General features: G+C 41.2%; 1 protein-coding gene across 3 annotated transcripts in view; it reads right to left on the bottom strand.

The window, feature by feature from the left end:
* TMEM120B (transmembrane protein 120B) overlaps positions 1–18,197 on the bottom strand; it is a 63,724-nt gene that overhangs the window by 36,051 nt on the left and 9,476 nt on the right. For 2 of the 3 annotated variants that reach the window (XM_067539598.1, XM_067539599.1), the window contains exon 3: positions 18,058–18,143. In XM_067539598.1, the coding sequence (XP_067395699.1) occupies positions 18,058–18,143 (86 nt within the window). Of the gene's footprint in view, positions 1–1,679; positions 2,051–18,057; positions 18,144–18,197 lie in introns of those variants that run through there. The other variant, XM_067539600.1, reaches the window with a different exon arrangement.

The raw sequence follows: 18,197 nt of genomic DNA on the forward strand, positions 1-18,197 counted from the left end.
CTCCTTCCTCACCTCCTTCCCTGCATACATATTCACACACAACCCTGCATTAAAGATTCATCACTATAATAAATGTTCAGAACTCTGTTTAGTAATGGTGTTACTCCAGCATTACTCCCAAGACTAGCCACTGTGCTGAAGCGCTACAGGATCCCCACTCTTACATCTCCATGAAACGCTTTCAGCTTTACTGTCGCTGTATTGAGTGGGCAGAAAAAGCTTTTCTGTCATTTAAGAAATAACATTAGAACCACAGACTCACTGGTAAGGATATGCTAAGGTGAATGCTTCCAGTGTGACTAGAAAGCTTGTCTCTCTCACTAACAGAAGTTGGTCCGATAAAAGATATTACCTCACCCACCCTACCTCCTAATAAATCTTCAATGCCAAGACTCAAACTGTAATAAATTCCCTAAACAGCAACAGAAACCACTAGCTGCTAGAATCTGATCCTCTAGGAACCAAAATGCACTAACAGGAGTGAATCAGATTAAACACCAGCCTAATACAACAGAGTGTAAAGCAGCATCTGGAAGAGTAATCATCAAGTGAACATCTTTTAATATGTCTTAAATGTAAATTTCCCTTCCCCAGCAAATATAGGTATAGAATATTGATATTGAGAATTACAGGTGAACCAATACAGGTATGCCAAAAGAGCTTTCATTTGGCTCTTGTATTCAAAAGCACAGTTCCCTATGTAGTATTTTTTTATTCATAATAAAATAAATTATTCTCTTTCCTAACACTGCACTAATCACTCCATAAATAAAGTTAAATATACTCTCCCATGAGAACAGATATGATAAGAAACTGAAGGGCTGACTAACAGACCTTAAAAAAATTTAAGGAGCTTATCTATCACTGAAATGTTTGCAGGGTTTGTTTGTTTGTTTTTAAATATTGCTGTAAGTTAATTATTTTACCCCAAGCAGAATGAAAATATGCCAAAAGGAGTAAGTCCCAGAGCTTGTCAGAAACTGTCCAACAGAAACTCAGAATTATTATCTTTTTGTACACAAAGTAGTTTTCTCTAGAAAAAACAAGCAATATTCTTATGCAAGTATTTTCTCTCCTCACTGACAACCACTGCATCCATGATCCAATGAAACCTTCTACAGCCTCACTTTCTCCAGAAAGTTATTAGCTATAGTAAGCAAAAGGAGGGATACTGCTAGTGGATACACAGCAAATCCCAAGCCTTTCCCTCCGCTGTCACCAATCACAGACGTCCTCTAATGAAAGCCTAGGTTCAGCTGATACTAGATACACCAGAACTGCCAGGTCTGCCTCCAGCTGCAGAGCGTGTCCCTCTTACAAGAGAAGGCCGAAAGAAGATCATTCATGCTGGGGCATTTTTAAAAGGACCAACCCCCCAACACACACACACACACACACACCCCTTCCCCCCACTTCTGACGGTACTGAAGGGGCTTGGTTGGTTTTTTGTTTTTTTTAAATTAGAGGTTGTTCAAATCTCCCCTCAGTCAGTGTGGCCCAGTGTGAGAGAGTCCTGCATGAGAAGCCCATTTGCTGTGCTGGGGCCCTGTCCCAGCCCTCTCTTTAAGAGTCTCTCAGGGACACAAAGGGCCAGGGGTGCACACAACAAAGCAAAAGCCCTCCCCAATCCCACAGCAAAACACTGGCCTCTTTGCAAAACCCCAGCCGCCCCCCATCACCTGGAGCTGCTGAAACTCCTCCTCCAGCTCTTGCCACTCTCGCTGACACCGCTCCAACTGCCGTAACATGGTGCAAGGGCAGCCACTGCCCCAGCCGCGCTCAGCCCTCCAGGAGGCTCCACGGAGCTGGAGCAATTGTCTGCCTAGCTGCAGCAGCCACAGCAGCGCGCGACCGAGCCTCTAGCGGGTCTCAGGGCCACGTGCACACCCGGTCCTGACGTCATCATGCGAACCCAGGGGCTGGGAGCGCTACTGAGCAGGCGCACTCCCGTTCTCTGCTTCTCCCGCGTCCCACCGGCCCCCATAGGCTAAAGAGCAGTGCGCGTGGCGCTGCTGCCGCCTTGTGGATGAGTCTCTCTGCTGCAGCCCTTGGACTGTAATCCTTTGGTTGCCCTGCCCGCGCGTGCACGGAACCTGCAGTCCAGGATCTCTGCTCATGCTTACGCAGGATCTCTGCAAGCCTGTAGAAAAACAAGGAAAAGATTTGCTTAGAGCAGCCCCCGCTTCCAAACTCTGTTCAACCTGGTCAGTCTGTCATTGCCAGCCCAGCCAAGGTCAGCTGGGATCTGCCCAAGGACACTCTGGATTTGGAGATTCATTGTTTCTTTTCCAGCAACAGATAAAAAAGGAAGTGCAATTATTGCACGGGATCATGGTGTTTAACCATTCAGTTTTGTCTTCTGCAGCACAGACGTGCAAGTGCATTGGCACTTCATGGATACAAGGTGAGAGATAGATAGGGCCGGATCAAAGGGAGTCTCACTTCCATAGACTTGGTCATACAGCCTTTTCCCCTGCCGGTGTGGGATAATTCTTTGCAGTACACAATATAGTGTTTTAATCATACTATATTTAAATGTACCAAGCAGTAGGAACTGCATCCCTTGAGACTGAGAGGCTGTTGTAAATACTAACAGAGGTGACCATATTTTGCTTACTTTACTCTGTTAATGCACAGATACAGTGGTGATGGACTCCATATAAATTAATAATGTTGCACATGGCCCAAGCAGTTAGTCAATATTTGGACCCTTGCTGTGTTGTTTCTGTTAGGAAAAACCGATTATATGAGTCAGGTGTTTCTTTCAGAAATCCAAGTCTGCTTTCTCAGCAATTACTCTGACCAAAAAAGGCTCCTTCATGGTTTCCTCCCAGGGCCACAGTCACATTGATTCTCTCCTGTTTCCTTACTTTCTACTTGCTTTCGCATTCCTTTCACACACAGAGACAGCTGCAATCAAATCAATGTCCCAGCCTCTGTGTTTGCACTCAGTCTCCAGGGAAACCCTGCAGGCCACATAACTCATCTTTTACTAGGCTTTGCCAAGTTGCTGTGCTAGTCTCAGTGGTTTCAATTTCTGTGGCGGTTGATAAGTTTGATACTACATGTTCTCATCTATATATACATTTATTATGCCGTTTGCTGTGGAAAGTATAATGGTATTTTTGTCCTTTAATCTGTAAAAAAAAAAGTGTTCAAATAAGGAGTTGAGAGGATCAGTAGTTGGGGCCATCGCATTTCTCACTGCTGCTGGTTGAAAAGAGAGGGGAGTTTTGAAGTTTTTCAGAGGACATACCATCATTTTGGAAAACACAATGACTTTTGGAGAGTAAAAGTTTAGGCCTGCCATTATTTTCAGTTAATTAAAGCGCCGATCAGTGTATACCATGGTATGCATTCAAGACACCATGTAATCAGTGATAACCCCTATTTTGTTGTTGAAACACAGCCAGGTTTGGAGGGTTTATTAATTATTATTACTGGAATTTGCTAGATATTACTGGCACAAGATATAATAATAATACTTAATGCTTTATAACCTTCAAAGCACTTGAAATACATTACTTAATTAAGCCTCACAACACAGATAGGTTAGTGTTATTATTCCTATTTTACAGATAAGGAAATGGAGAGAGAGAGGTGAAGTGGCTTGCCACAGACCACCAAAGGTATGGCAGAGACAGAATAAGAATCTAGGAGTCTTTGGTTTCCAATCTAGCGCTCAAATCACTAAGACAAGCCCTTCTCACTTAAGTTTGCATAAAGTGTCAAAGCAAAAATCACTGTACATAATATGACTGTTCGCAATATGACTCACCAAAAACCTTAAACCGAGGTCCTCATTTTTTAAATAACAACGTCTCCAGGGACATCCTTTTAAGTTCTACACAATGTGCCGGCAAAGGTGTATACATATTTTTAAAACTTCTTAGGAACTTTAGAGCCACATCTAAGACTTTGGAAGGGATGGTTATTATACAACTGTCAACAAGAACTTTTAAAAACTAGCTTGCTATTCAGTTAACTGTGTGTGTCACTGACTTCAAAAAGAGCAGGAGCAGGCTCTTAGTATCGTTTTTGGATTTCTGCCCTGTGTCATATTTTTGGAGCCCTGTTAAATATTTGTCAGGCTGTTACCCAGTTTTTTACTAGATCAGGTCCTTAAGGAAGAAACACACACAAAAGCAGGAAATTATGTGCTTTCCTCAATTAAGGTCTGTTGAAGATGCAGAGAATATAATATTATTTGGGGAATCACCAGATGGTGCTATTATATATGATTTTTACATATTCTGTTACTTCTTTAACATATGACCAAAAAAGTTAACTCTTGAAGGAAGGCTGATTTGTTGTTATTGTTGTGAGACAGTATTTTGTGGGGAGCTCTTGCAAAGAGAAAGAAAGTTTACTCTTGGCCAGGGTCTCTTGTCTGGAAGTAATACTTATGTGTAGCAATGCCACCTACAATGATACCCACAAAATGATTTTAAAATATATTTACAATAAAATTTTCCAATCTTTAATGAGATATTTATTGGCTCAAAAGACTTCTACACGCTTCAAGAGATATATATAAAAGAATTTCACTAAACATGTATGGTTGTGTGTGTAATCTGGTTACCTGTACAACTATTTTAAATGTATTTAATCTTGTTCCCACTACAGAAGATTTCAGAAGTCTGTGTAATCTCATTGTATCTAAGGAGAGACTGTGGGAGTTTGTATAATCTCATTATTTTAGCCACATCTGTGCATATAGAACAAAACCATGTGTGGCAGGTTAAACTACCAGTGATTTTTATGGTACCAGGGAACTAGAGTTACCAATTCTGTACTTTCTTTTACTTTATTTTAGTATAGTGATTGTACAGTTTTATTCCTAGAGTAAGAAGATTGGATATCTTTATGATTATTTGTTTCTGTAAATTTGAACAGAACCATAACTTTCGGGCCAACGTAATCTGATAAAAGCAAAATGGCTTTTATACCACATTATGTGTGGCCTTGGTGACCGTAACTGTGCATTTCTGGACATTCTACATTTAAAAATTTTTTTTTGAGAAAACAACATGTTCCTTGGGGATATTCTCATAAGTATTGTTCAATATTTACAATCTCTAGTTCACATTAATTCCATTTTTAAACTGGGAATCTCCTTAGTATTTAAAATAGATTTTGTAAAAGTACCTGTGACACTCTGATGTGCAATATAGCCTTCTAAAAGGGGTGTGTATTGATCTGAAAAATCTGGGCACTCCATATGTGTTATTGAAAATACAAATCTGAATCAAAACGTTTCAGTCCATGGTGCTCGGAAGCGAAAGGAGACAGAGACGTTCAAAAGGGAAGTTGCGGCCTGACCTGGATTTGGGTGGTTTTGACATTTATCACTCCCCACATTTCCCTTAAAGCTTCTTGCTCCAAACAAACAGGAGTGGGATGGGTTCTCAAAGAATAGCTAGTTTCTAAAACTGATCCAGGTATTTGTGCATTACCTTTTCTGCCTCAATTAATATTTACTTTAGGATGACAGCGCTTCTAGATTAAAACTTCCTGGTGATGAAAATGTACCCCAGAATAAAATTGTTGATGGTTTCAACTGCTGTCTCCCTCGCTAAAAACTCCCTCAGAAAACTGCTTTTCTTTTTCCTTAACTGACCTGCTGATTGATATACACCTGATCAAAAATATCAAAGCATTGCAGTTCTCCTGCTAACTCCCTGACTAAAATTTACCTCCGAATCTAAGTGTTTGTGTTTACGCTCCCAACAACCAGCAAACCTTTATCTGAGGAAAAATGTCCTCCTCAACCTACTGGCTAAGCTTTACTTCAGAATAAATTAGTTATGGATTTCAGCTCTCCTCTCTAACTCAACTTTACCTCAGAATAAAAATATTTTTTGGCTAAACTACTCCCTTGCTAACATTTACCTGAGAAAAAAATGTGCTGGTAGATTAAACTGCCTGCCTGAATTAACCTTTACCTGAGAGGAAGTGTTTTATGATTGCGTCCCCTGCCTTGACACAGTTTACCTCAGAATAAAAGTTGTTTGGGCTTTACTTGACAATTACTTACGTCAGGCCAGGCCTAAAGCTTAAGTGCCCCCTCTCCTCCTTTTTCTTGAGAAACTCAACAAAATGTACCAGTACAGTACATCTGTGCTCCGTGTGCTGGGCTGAGACTTGGGCGTTTAGAGATTCGTGTGTGTTAGAACTTCTCAGTCCATTGTATTTGCTTGGGGGGAAAGGGCAGGAGGAGAGGAGTCAATCGTTTGGATTGGCAGTTGGGGCTTGACCTGGATTTGGATGGGATCAGCCATTATTGCTCTACATATATCCATTTAAAGCCCCTTGCTGTCCACAGACAGGAGAGGGATGGGTTCTCCAAAAACAGCCAGTTTCTAAAAGCCAGACAGGTTTAGGTTAGATACTAGGAAAATCTTTCTAATTATAAGGATAGTTAAGCTCTGGCATAGGCTGCCAAGGGAAGTCGTGGAAGCCACATAATTGGAGATTTTTAAATAGAGGTTGGCTAAACACCTGTCAGGGATGTTCTAAGTTTCCTCTGTCCTGCCTCAGCACAGGGGACTGGACTAGATGACTTCTCAAGGTGCCTTGCAGCCCTGCATTTTTATGATCCTTCGTTTTCCCTTGTGAAGTCTATTGGGAATCCAGCTCTTGAAGTTCCATGTTTCTGCAAGCTAACCCATTCTATACCTAACTGTGTCATTTCTCTTCTATATAGATAAATCATCCTCATCTCCACAGTATCTGAGCACTTTCCAGTAGTGCATAAATCAACATGACTAACATCTGTCATGTATGGTTCATCCTTTCCCTGGTGTAGTATTATGGTATGTTTCTATCTGTGTGTTTTATAAATAGGTACATAAATAGGTACAAAGTCATTAGAATTCCCGCACAATTGAACATGGATGCCTACATTTCTTTACCTTCAAGATTTCTCAGTCTGATTTCTAAGTCAGTGAGTCAATCCTGCATGTTCCTTTCTAAGCTATTAAACTTGTTTTAGGGACGCTATTCTCACATCTCTTTCTTGCAGGCATTCTGAAGGAAATTTAAAAAAAAAATCAATGCCCTTTTACATAGAAGAGCAGTAGCTCTGAAGAATCACTCCATTCTTCATTAACAATCCAAAGCAAATCTAGTTTTATGGAGGTGTGAGTTGAGTTTCAGTAGTTAAGGTCAAGGTTTATTATTGTCACAGGTCAGGGCAACTGCACCTGTATTCCCCCTCTGTGGTCCAAAAAGGGCAACCCCTCAAGCTTCTGGCTCCCCAGCCATCCGCCTCTTGGGTAGAGACACATGTCTCTTTCCTTCCTAACCAAGGTATTGCCAGGCTGCACAGTTCCCTGTAGTGTCTACATTGTTGTATTCACCAGCAAGGCAGACCACCTAAACAGGCCCGCATCTACACTTTGCTTATCTTTGAAAGCTATAAACAGTGTAATTGCCACAATTATAAGTTATCACACAGCTCTTTCTAGGCAAGTACATTTATTGTTAAGGTGAAGGCATTACAGAGAAAAATAGAAGAACCTACACAGATGCCAATATGTTTATTAGAGATCACCACATCTCCGACAAGGGCTTTGGTCAGTGAACAGTCCTTCAAACCCTCCAACAGTTTTTTTTGTACTCACAAGTTCATATCAGCTATCAGCTCAGAAGAGGCACACCCCTGAATATGTATCTTTTATCCAGTTTGGGCCTTTTTGAACTGTCCTCATGTAATGGGTGATCAGCAGACGAACAGTCCCTCCTCCATACATAGCTTCAAAGGCTAAGTTCTTGCTTACCTGGAAGCGTTTACATTTGCATATACTTTCCACTAGAGACCCACTTAACTGTAAAAAGCTCACATTGTTTCAAATAGTTCTTTGATGCTTATAACACTTCCCAGCGTTTTACATTGGGTCAGGTCTCCTCCTTAGAGATGTTACATACAATTCCACAATGATACATAAACAGTTGCATTTTGAACACAATGAACTCCTAAACTACTTCAACTTAATTCAGTAAAATTTAACTTGATTCATTTAGGTCTGTCCAGAACATTGCAGGAAATTGCCATCTCTGTCACAATTATATTATTTTGATTACAGTTGCACCTAGGGAACCTGACTGAAACTGATGCTCCATTGTGCTGGGCGCTATTCGAACACAGAGCAAGAGCCAGTATGTTCTCCTTCCTGAGTTTTTCCTTTCCTAATTTTACCATTCCCAATCTGCAGGGTCTCATTTGCTTCTCCTCCCATCTGGGGACTCCTCCTGAGGGAGCCTATGCTGCTGGCTGCCTGCCTTCCTTTAGAATTCATGGGGGAAAGCAGTGTAGAGCATCAAGGGGGCAGGCACTCTCTGGGGGGTTGTGAAAGGCTTTGGGAACCGGTTGGAATGAAAGACATAGTGAGTGTGAAATAGTCTAATATCATCTACCCACTCAGCATTGTTTTTAGGCCTATAGAGCTAAAGCCACCTGTTTTCCTCTAATCCTAAGGACAAGTTTTTAACTTTAAAAAAGGGCTTTAAATTAGACAGTTACAATAATGGCTGTAATCAGATGCATTTGACTCCCAAGCAGCAATTAACTGCATCCAAGGTACCCTTTAAACCTGGAATAGGGGTTTGTCTGTTGTGAAGAGTCTGTCAGAGTTGCTATGGCTACCTCGGCTGGGCTGGGGAGTTTTGTGCACAGGCTGTAGTTCACACTGCTAGCTTACATTTCACCAGAGCTCCCCCATGGCCTCGGCAGCAAGACAAAGAGGTTAGTCTACCCATATTTGCTATTAAAAGAGGAGAGATGGAAAGGATTTGATGTTAAACAGATTCTTTGTTACCTGGTATTCTCCTGTAACACTGTGGAACTGCAGGAAAAGGAAGGGTTAACTCTGGAGAGGTTTCTAGTAATTAGCATAGAGGGCTTTCCCATGGTATAAGTCCTCTTCCATCCTGTGCTCCTCCTCCTGGGTTGTTTCTGCTCTCAGAACTAGACCCGGACATAGGGCACAACTTTCCAGGAGAAAGGTTAAAGGAACCTTGTGGCCTCTGGTTGGGGAATGATTGATTCCCTCTAGCCTCTGCATGAAGTTGCTAGTTCAGCACCCACTACAGAAATCTCTGCTACAACAGCTGATGTACAAACTGACCTGAGCTGTAGAGAGATCATTGGCTGCCAGGGAGAGGTGAGCACAAAAAGCTGCACGATTCCCTCCCCCCCCTCACTGTTAACCTCATCTCAGAAAACAAGCTCCCCAGTGTAGACTCTGCAGAGATCAGTCACAGATTTCTAAACAGGGGTAAGGGTAAGAAGGGAGGGGAGAACAGAAAAGCACCTGGTTGCTTCTGAAGACTCAGTTGCAACAGCAACTTTGCTGAGCTGCATGGCACCTCTGATGCCCTCTATTAATTACTGGCTGACTGCCCAGAACCACTGCTCACTAGAGTACGGCTATAGGGATCCGAATGAACACAACTATTATCTCTCAGCCTCCTAAACACTAAGGCCAGAATTCTCAGAAGAGCTCAGCACCCATTAAGGCACCTGAATAAATGGCCAGATTTTCAGAAGAGCTCAGCACATGTGCAGGCTGGATGCCCAGCTTTGAAAATCTGTTTCTAAAGTGTCACTTCCTTGCATAACCTAAACTTCTACTGATTTCGACTGGAGATTTCAGGGTGCAAAGGAATGTAAGATTGGGCCCCAAGAGTATAGTGGAGACCTCCAAAGTATGTAACAAAGAGACAAAATTCATAGCAATCTTTTTCACGAGTACATGAAATTGTGGGGTTAAACCACTGACATGTATGTACATTCTATTATTTCTTTAGTGCAGTAAATATACAATACCTATACACTTGCTTTTAAAGAATTAAAATATTGAAATTAACTCAAAACAGGCATAAATAATGTGCATTATTTTTAAATGGCTCATGGCAAGGAGTGATGCTCCAACTGAGGGTGTTCACAGAGACTATATTACGTGTGCTTGAAGCACCCTCTTGTGTCAGCAGTAAAATAAGCTCTATGGTTCATTTTCTTCAGTCCTCAAATTGCTGAAGGGGTTACAGTTTGCTGGGAAAGAGGTAGGTAGAGCAGTTGGGCACCTTGTCATCACAACCAGCAGACAGCTCTCACTCTCTCTATGGTTATGGACTGGCTCACTGTGAGGGGAGTGCATCAGGTTGATTTTTAGGACAAAGCTGGAGTGTCCAACAAAGAGCTGGCTTGCTCTTAGCATCCCAAATCTTCTAGCTCCAGTCAGCTTCTGCAGCTCTGCGGATCACTCTGGCAGTTTTAGGGGATGGGGAAATGGCGTCTGGCAGACAGATGGATGGAGCTGGGTGAATTATTTGGTAAAAGAGGCTTTTAAATTAATGTGTTCAAATTTGTAAAATAACCACAAAACAAAATAAAATTGATAAAAATGTGAATGCTTCCCACACTGGAAGATTGATTTAAAGAAGAAACTATTTTCAGAAGATAAAGTTTAATCCCAGAGAGCAAATCATGGCTGTCTGAGAGACCATGAGAGTCTGACACTTTGAACATAAACTGCTGAGAGATCAGGACAGACATCCTTTAATGGTGATAACAAAATCAGTGATCAGACAGCACCAATTCTGAAATGCGATGAGAAAATTCAAAACTTTCAGACAACACGAAGGACTTACTTCTTAGGCTTTGTCTACACTAGAAAGTTTTGTCGACGGTAGTTTTTTTGGTGATAAAAAAAACACAATAACTACATCGCTCACACCCGTCCACACAGCACTCATTTTGTCGCAAAAATGCGTTCACACTTGGTGCTGAAGTATCGACAGTGAGAGCAGTGCATTGTGGGCAGCTATCCCACCATGCAACTTGGCAGCTTCTGATGCTAGGATTTCTGGGATGGGGGAGAGGAGTGTGGAGCAGCATGAGTGCTGGCTCAGTGTCCCATGGTCCATTGCGTTTCCATGCCATCATTTATTGTGTTGCTGGCAGCTACTCATGCCATTTTTTCAACAGCTCCCCGCCATCTCTATCTGAAAAGATGGATCACGCACTACTCTCCATTGTTGCTTTCAGCATTCTGAACACATTACGGCTGGTCACGCAGTACATCATGAGCTCCGAATTGGAACAGGAATCCGAGGAGTCTGACCTGCTGAGTGACATGCAGACAAACAGCACCGCATTACTGTTGTCATTCATGGAGCATCTGCACACAGTGAACCGCCACTTCTGGGCACCTGAGACAAGCACTGAGTGGTGGGATTGTATCGTTCTGCAGGTCTGGGATGACAAACAGTGGCTACAGAACTTTCAAATGCTTAGAGCTACCTTCATGGAACTCTGTGTGGAGCTGGCCCCTGCCCAGTGGTGCAAGGACACCAGAATGAGAGCTGCCGTCTTGGTGGAGAAGCGTGAGACAATCATTGTGTGGAAGTTGGCAACTCCAGACTGCTACCAATCAGTTGCTAATCAGTTTGGAGTTGGCAAGTTCACCGTTGGAGCTGAGTTCCTGGAACATCTTCTCCTTCCTTCTCCGGGGTTGTTTCCTTATGTCACCTTTTGTCGACAAAGCTCTCTAGTGTAGACCAGGCCTTAGTCCTGAAAACTATGACTCCCAATGGGAGTTTTTAAAGGGCTCCTCACTGAATGAATAAATAAACGAATCTGAGAACACTGTAAACAGAAAAAAAGTTGTCATTCCAATACAAACTACTACATTGTATAACTGTTCAAGTTGGTCAAGTACAACAACTATTAACCCAAATACTAAACAAGTAGGAAATCCAAAGTTATGCCAAGCATCCTACATGGCATCCAAACAACAAGAACTGTAACTTCACTATCCTGACTAATAATAAAACTTCATTAATTAAAAACTTCATTTTAAAAAACAGATGAGAAACAGTCAGACACCAAGTATTTTTGAGCATTAGACCTAATTTGAGTCCTCTTCATTAAAACTCAATTAAAATAAATCTTTAAGCTATGGCATGCTATTGTTACAATGTTTACCTTTAAACCCCAACACAAATTTTGTTGAAGGATCTTCTCACACTTTAAAGTAGTTCCGGGTGTTAACCACATCCACTAGTAAAATTTATTCTCATCTGCTTCAAATATTCTACTATACACATGGCAGTGAACAGAAAGATATATTTCATCTCTCTGTTAAAGGGTAGCTGAACAAAGGTGTCAAGTACAGTGCACTTTAATTATACCCCTTACACAGTCTGGCATGGTTTCCAACCAGTTCTCTAGCACTCCCAATTATCAGTCTACAAAAGTTGTTTACAATGAAGTAGCTTAAGTTCTTCTGATTTAAACCTTTGAAAGCAGGTTCAAAAAAAAATCTAGGCCTTCTTTGGGAGTCGTGGATTAAATAGCATGTCATTAGAGACTTGAAAAAATGTGATATGAGAACATAAAAGGTAACATCTGGAAGGAGTATACAAACCTGTGTAAGACATTCATTTTGATAACATACCATAAAGCAAATCATTTTAGTGGGAGCAGCAAACTCTAATGGTCACAAGTGAGAACTGCAGAAAAACAATGTTTTTGTTCAGTTCCAGCTATTTGTGAGAGGGTAAAACCTATGCATATTATGGCTATTAGTTTTGCATTTCCTAACCTTTTTATTTAAACTTGTATCTTCAACTCTGCATTATTATAACACTCAAACCTATGATAATGCAACATTAAGATGGCAAATTTGGAGTTAAAAATAGGAAATGCAAGAGATCATTTTCTTGTACCCAGCTGTTAGGTCACCTGCATTGCACATGCTGTATTTTAAGAGGTACATTTAACAGACTAATTAGTAAGATGTAAATTGTGAGTTAATTAAAGTTGACGTAAGAATCTTAGCTTTAACATTTCTGTTTTTTATTTAAAATTGTAATCTCAGAATTGTATAAAAATAAGTAGTTGTATTTAATGTACTTGTGCTGTTTGCTTTGAGGAAAAGGAAAACAGTATCTGCAATCCTAGAGTTCTGTGCTCTTGGAGTTTAGTGAGGGACAGATACTTACTGTGTTTCCTCTATGTGCATGATTTTCCTTCTCTCCAATGAGTGGATATGCTTTGCCTCACAGTGGATGTGTTTAGCAGTTAAGAGTCTAATCTGGCTGTGCCTGAAGAAACAGTAACATGCACTTGGCTAATCCCTCTGTGCCTCAGTTCCCCATATGCAAATTAGGGACAACAATACTTCCTTATCTCACAAGGGTGATGTGAGGATAATATTCTTTGGTGTTTGTGAGGTGTTTAGGTATTGCCGTAAGTAGTCAAATAGACAGCTGTAATTCAACCAGCTGTACTGCTCTTTCAGTAAAGTGAGCCCAGAAGCAGATAATACAGAAGGAGTCTGTGTTAGGGCTAGTCTACATTAAAAAGTTAGGTTGACCCAGCTACACTGCTATGCAATGTGAATCAACCCACATCCCAAGCAATGTCGTTAAGATGACCTAACCCCCAATGTAGACAGCGCTACGGCCAGAAGAATTCTTCCATCGACCTACCTACTCCCTCTCAGGAAGGTGGATTATCTACATTGATGGGAGAACCGCTCCTATCAGCATAGGTAGTGTTTACACTGAAGCGCTTCAGGGGCACCACTGTAGCATTTCAAGTGTAGATAACTCCCTACTTTAGATACTTTTTTCCCTTTGTTTTTCTGCATAAGTTTTGGCATACAAATCAGCAGACATTCCTCTAACCTTATTATTCCATTTAGCTCCTGTATTCCATGCAGAAACAGGGGAACATTCTGGGTTAGATTCATCTTGGGATCATTTTAAATATTCACAATAAAGGAAAACTTAGTAAGGCCATAAACACACATCTCAGGGTTTTGATGAAATCACAACCTAATTTAGCTTCTCTTACATGGTTACCATGATGTCATCAGAACCCAATTATGTCTGTGCATAACAACATGGATCATAGTTACCTGTGTAGTAAATGTGGTTAAAGGAACACTGATAAGGCTGATTGTGGACTGGGTACTGAAATATACAACAATCCTGCTCTCTGAAGTGTCCAAGAAAGTGATATCTTTGTATATTTCACTATTCTGCCTATTCACACCAACAGAATAAAAGGGCTGAGGTAGGGACAGTTTGTTATTCTTTATTTGTATTATGGTAGCACCTAGAGGATTTGACCAGGTTGGGGCTCCATCATGCTAGGCACTGCACAAGTGCATAGTAAATGATAGTTCCTGCCCCAAAGAGCCTACAGTTTGAAAACAAGATCTAACAGGTGGGTGGGACAGACAAGCAAGCAGGTGGAGGAAGGCAAGGTAACAATAATAGGCTGCATGAGTATAGACTTGGGTGTATGGTTCACAGAGGTATTAAGCCAGTCAGCAGCAGCAATCACCATAATCACAATTTTTCTACTTGCCTCATCATTGTCAAATAGCAGGTTTTCTGCAGGCTTCACAGGAGTGGTGGTTTTTAAGAAGTGCTTTGAAGGATGATAATATAATAACTGAACATTTTGCCAAAGAGATTTTCTCATATATAAGGGGCAGCGTGGGAGGAAACACAAAGATACTTGTTTGTGACGGGGACTGGCATTATTGGAGCAAAGATGGGGTTCAGTTTGTTAAGGTAATACATACGATGGAACAGGAAGGAGCAGCTAAATTGTGAAGGGCTTTGGCAGTTAAGACAAGAAGATTGCCCTTGATGAGTTGGAGTGTGGGGGCTTACTTATGTGATGTAGATATTAGATTTGATTATGCGATGTAGAAAATCTGCTTTTATCCTTCTATTTCCTTGCTCCAAAGTGTTTTTATAATCTTTTTCTGTTTACTGCAATCTAGCCTCTCTGTCTCCTTTTCATAGACTTTCTGTCAACATTCATTGTTATGGGTTATTGCAACCCTTTATGAACTTTCACGTACTTTCCAACAATTGAGCTCACAACCTGCGTAGGCCTGCGAGAGTCTGATTATTACAACACTGGCCACTGAAGAATTTTTTTTCCATAAAATTAATCCAACCACTCAGAGTCCTCTTAAGGCAAGGAAAAATAATGAAATACTCACATCACCAAATAGCATTTATTTAGTCCAAACTGATTGGGACAGAAGGGAGAAATCAGGGGGCAAAATCTGGGAGCATTTCACCCAAAACAGGATTGCCTTTTAGTTTTGCAGCCATCTCATGTTATATATTCATGTTTTATTTGGTATCATCTTTAGGTCTTTCTCAGCATTTCTGGTTTTGAATAAGCAGTACTTTATTAAACAATTGGGCAGAATAGTAGTGGACTGTACTGGGGCTCAAACTGGCTGTCTGGTTGACCTGTCCATCATTCCATACTGACAATTTTTGACCCAACTGTCTATGAATCAATGCAATATCCCCTTTTTCAAACTGATTCTTTCATTCTAAGAATTCCCTAAACAGTTTCTGTCTAACTTTCCTCATCATCAAACTAAATCATCAGAGCTATTATTTTCCACATAAGCTGTGTGCACTTTCACCTTTGGGTATATTTCTCCTTAACTTACTTTTAATGCATGCTAAGATACTCACATAATCATGTGATTCCAGCAAGTGTGGCTTGAAAAAAAAGTTATTGCGAGGCTCATGATATAATTGTGACATCTGGCAACGCTGCCTTTGATTCCTGTAGCAAATGTCTTCTCACTTATTTTTGTCTTTTAGATCTTGAAAATGATTGACTTGTTTTCTATATCCCAAAATAGGACTTTTTCTATATCTTCTGTATTTGTATATAAAAATAATTACCCCAGCTAGTAATGTATTATTTATTTTGATTTATAAGCATCTATCTCAGTACTATGCAACTTTTTCAGTGAAAGGGTCGCAATCAATAAATACTCTGCTCAGCTCAGCAAAGGGAGTGGAAGCCACCTGCCAATCCCCTGCTGGATTGACAACAGCTGCTCAGTGTTCCACACTCATTAGAACTTTTGCTGGCGCCGCTGGAGAGGAGATAGAGGCAATTGTGGAGGGAATATCCTTTCTTCCTCCCTGTAGTGATGGGGCTGATTCAAACACTTCAGTTTAAAAATCACAGATTTTTTATTTGATTATTGTGTGTCCTGCACAAGAGGCACCTCACAGAAAGAGAACTTCTTTGTGCCTATCTACCCCAATTCTGGGTTGCTGGGATCAGGGGAGAATATGGCCCTTGTGTAAGTAGGAGTAGTTTTATGGGTTGCTCTAACTTATGTCAACCCTCCTCCATAGTGTTAAGTGTTGCATCATTCCCCCTCTTATCCCTGCACCGGGAGCTGCAAGAGAGTGCTGTGGAGGGATGTAGGCTGCTCCTGCCAAGAGGTATTTCCAGTAGAGATAGGGAGGTGTTAATACCGTTATACAAGGTGCTGGTAAGACCCAATCTGGAATACTGTGTGCAGGTCTGGTCCCCCATGTTTAAGAAAGATTAATTCAAACTGGAACAGGTGCAGAGAAGGACTATTAGGATGATCCAAGGAATGGAAAACCTGCCTTATGAGAGGAGACTCAGAAAGCTCAGCCTGTTTAGCCTAACCAAAAGAAGGCTGAGGGCAGATATGATTGCTCTCGATAAATACATCAGAGGGATAAATACCAGAGAGGGAGAGGAATTATTTAAGTTCAGCACCAATGTGGATTCAAGAACTAATGGATATAAACTGGCCCTCAGGAAGTTGAGACTTGAAATTAGACAAAGGTTTCTAACCATCAAAAGAGTGAAGTTCTGGAACAGCCTTCCAAAGAAAGCAGTGGGGACAAGAAACATAGCTGGCTTCAAGACTGAATTTGATAAGTTTCTGGAGGGATGGTATGAGGGGACAGCCTAATTTGGCAATTAATTGATTTTTGACTACTAGCGGTAAATATGTCCAATGGCCAGTAATGGGATGTTGGATGGAGTGGTTCTGAGTTATTACAGAGAATTCTTTCCAGGTAAATGGCTGGTGAGTCTTTCCCATATGCTCAGGGTTTAGCTGATCACCATATTTGGGGTCAGGAAGAAATTTTCCCCCAGGGCAGATTTTCAGAAGCCTCAGGGGTTTTACACCTTCCTCTGCAGCACGGGGCACAGGTCACTTGCTGGTGAACTCTCTGTACCTTGAAGTCTTTAAACCATTATTTGAGGACATCAGTAACTCAGTCATAGGTCAGGGTCTATTACAGGAGTGGGCAGGTGAGGTTCTGTGGCCTGCATCATGCAGGGGTCAGACTAGATGATCATGTTTGTCCCTTAAAGTCTATGAATCTATGAGATGGCTATCCAGCCTCCTTTTGAAAATCTCTAGCAAAGGACCTTCTACTGAGGCAATCTGTTCCACTATCCTACTGTTCTAAGAGCAGCTTAAAGGGATTGGAATGGGAGCCATGACCAGGCCCACAAATCCCTAGCAAAAAATTTTACTTGGATTTCTATCACTTTCAACAAGTAATGTTCCTATGCCATTATATTTATTTTTAGCAGCCCAGACACAGTAACTTCACTGTAGCAGATCCTCAGATGGAGTAGAATGTCACAGCTCCACTGACCTCAACTGAGCTGTGACCCGTCCGTGCCTAGGCCAGCCACCTGAAAATGCCAAGGTCAGGGCAGGCTGCAAAAGGAGAGCAGATTCTCCCAGCACTGGTGGGTGACACTGAAGTCAGACTTCCCAACCAGCCACAAACAGTGCTTCTGATTACACAAACTGGTTGTCAAGAAGCCAAAACAAAAATATACACAGCCCCCTTTACTGCATTTCAGTCTCCGGCTCCCAATCAGCCACTAGGTCCAGTAAAGAGATCAGTTATTTAAAACTCTCTGCTCTTTACCAAAAAGGTTTCTCCTGACCTCTAAGGGTCAGTCACAGTACCAAATCAATATAAGTTTAGATCTTACCCAAAATCCCACGCTGCCAGCCAATCCTTTAGTAACTAAAACTAAAGGTTTATTATAAAAAAGAAAGAAACAAACTATAAGAGAAATGTTAAAGGATTAAAGCAATCAGACACATACAATTGATTTGAAAGTCCATATAGATCAGATTTCTAATAGAATTGGGGAGTTTGCAGACTTGTACAATCCCTCTGGTTTACATCCAGTACCTGGATGGGTCTCAGTCCTTTGTTTCGCAGCTTCAATTCAGTTGTAGATGAGTTGATCCAGAGGTAGGCTGAAGACTGACTGAAGACTGAAAGACAAATGGATGGAGTGCAGCTGCCTTTTATGTTGTTTGGCCTTTGCC

Source organism: Emydura macquarii, unplaced genomic scaffold, assembly GCF_026122565.2.
Source record: "Emydura macquarii macquarii isolate MOO-44397 ecotype Brisbane River unplaced genomic scaffold, CSIRO-AGI_Emac_v2 contig_554, whole genome shotgun sequence".
Classification (NCBI taxonomy): Eukaryota; Metazoa; Chordata; order Testudines; family Chelidae; genus Emydura; species Emydura macquarii.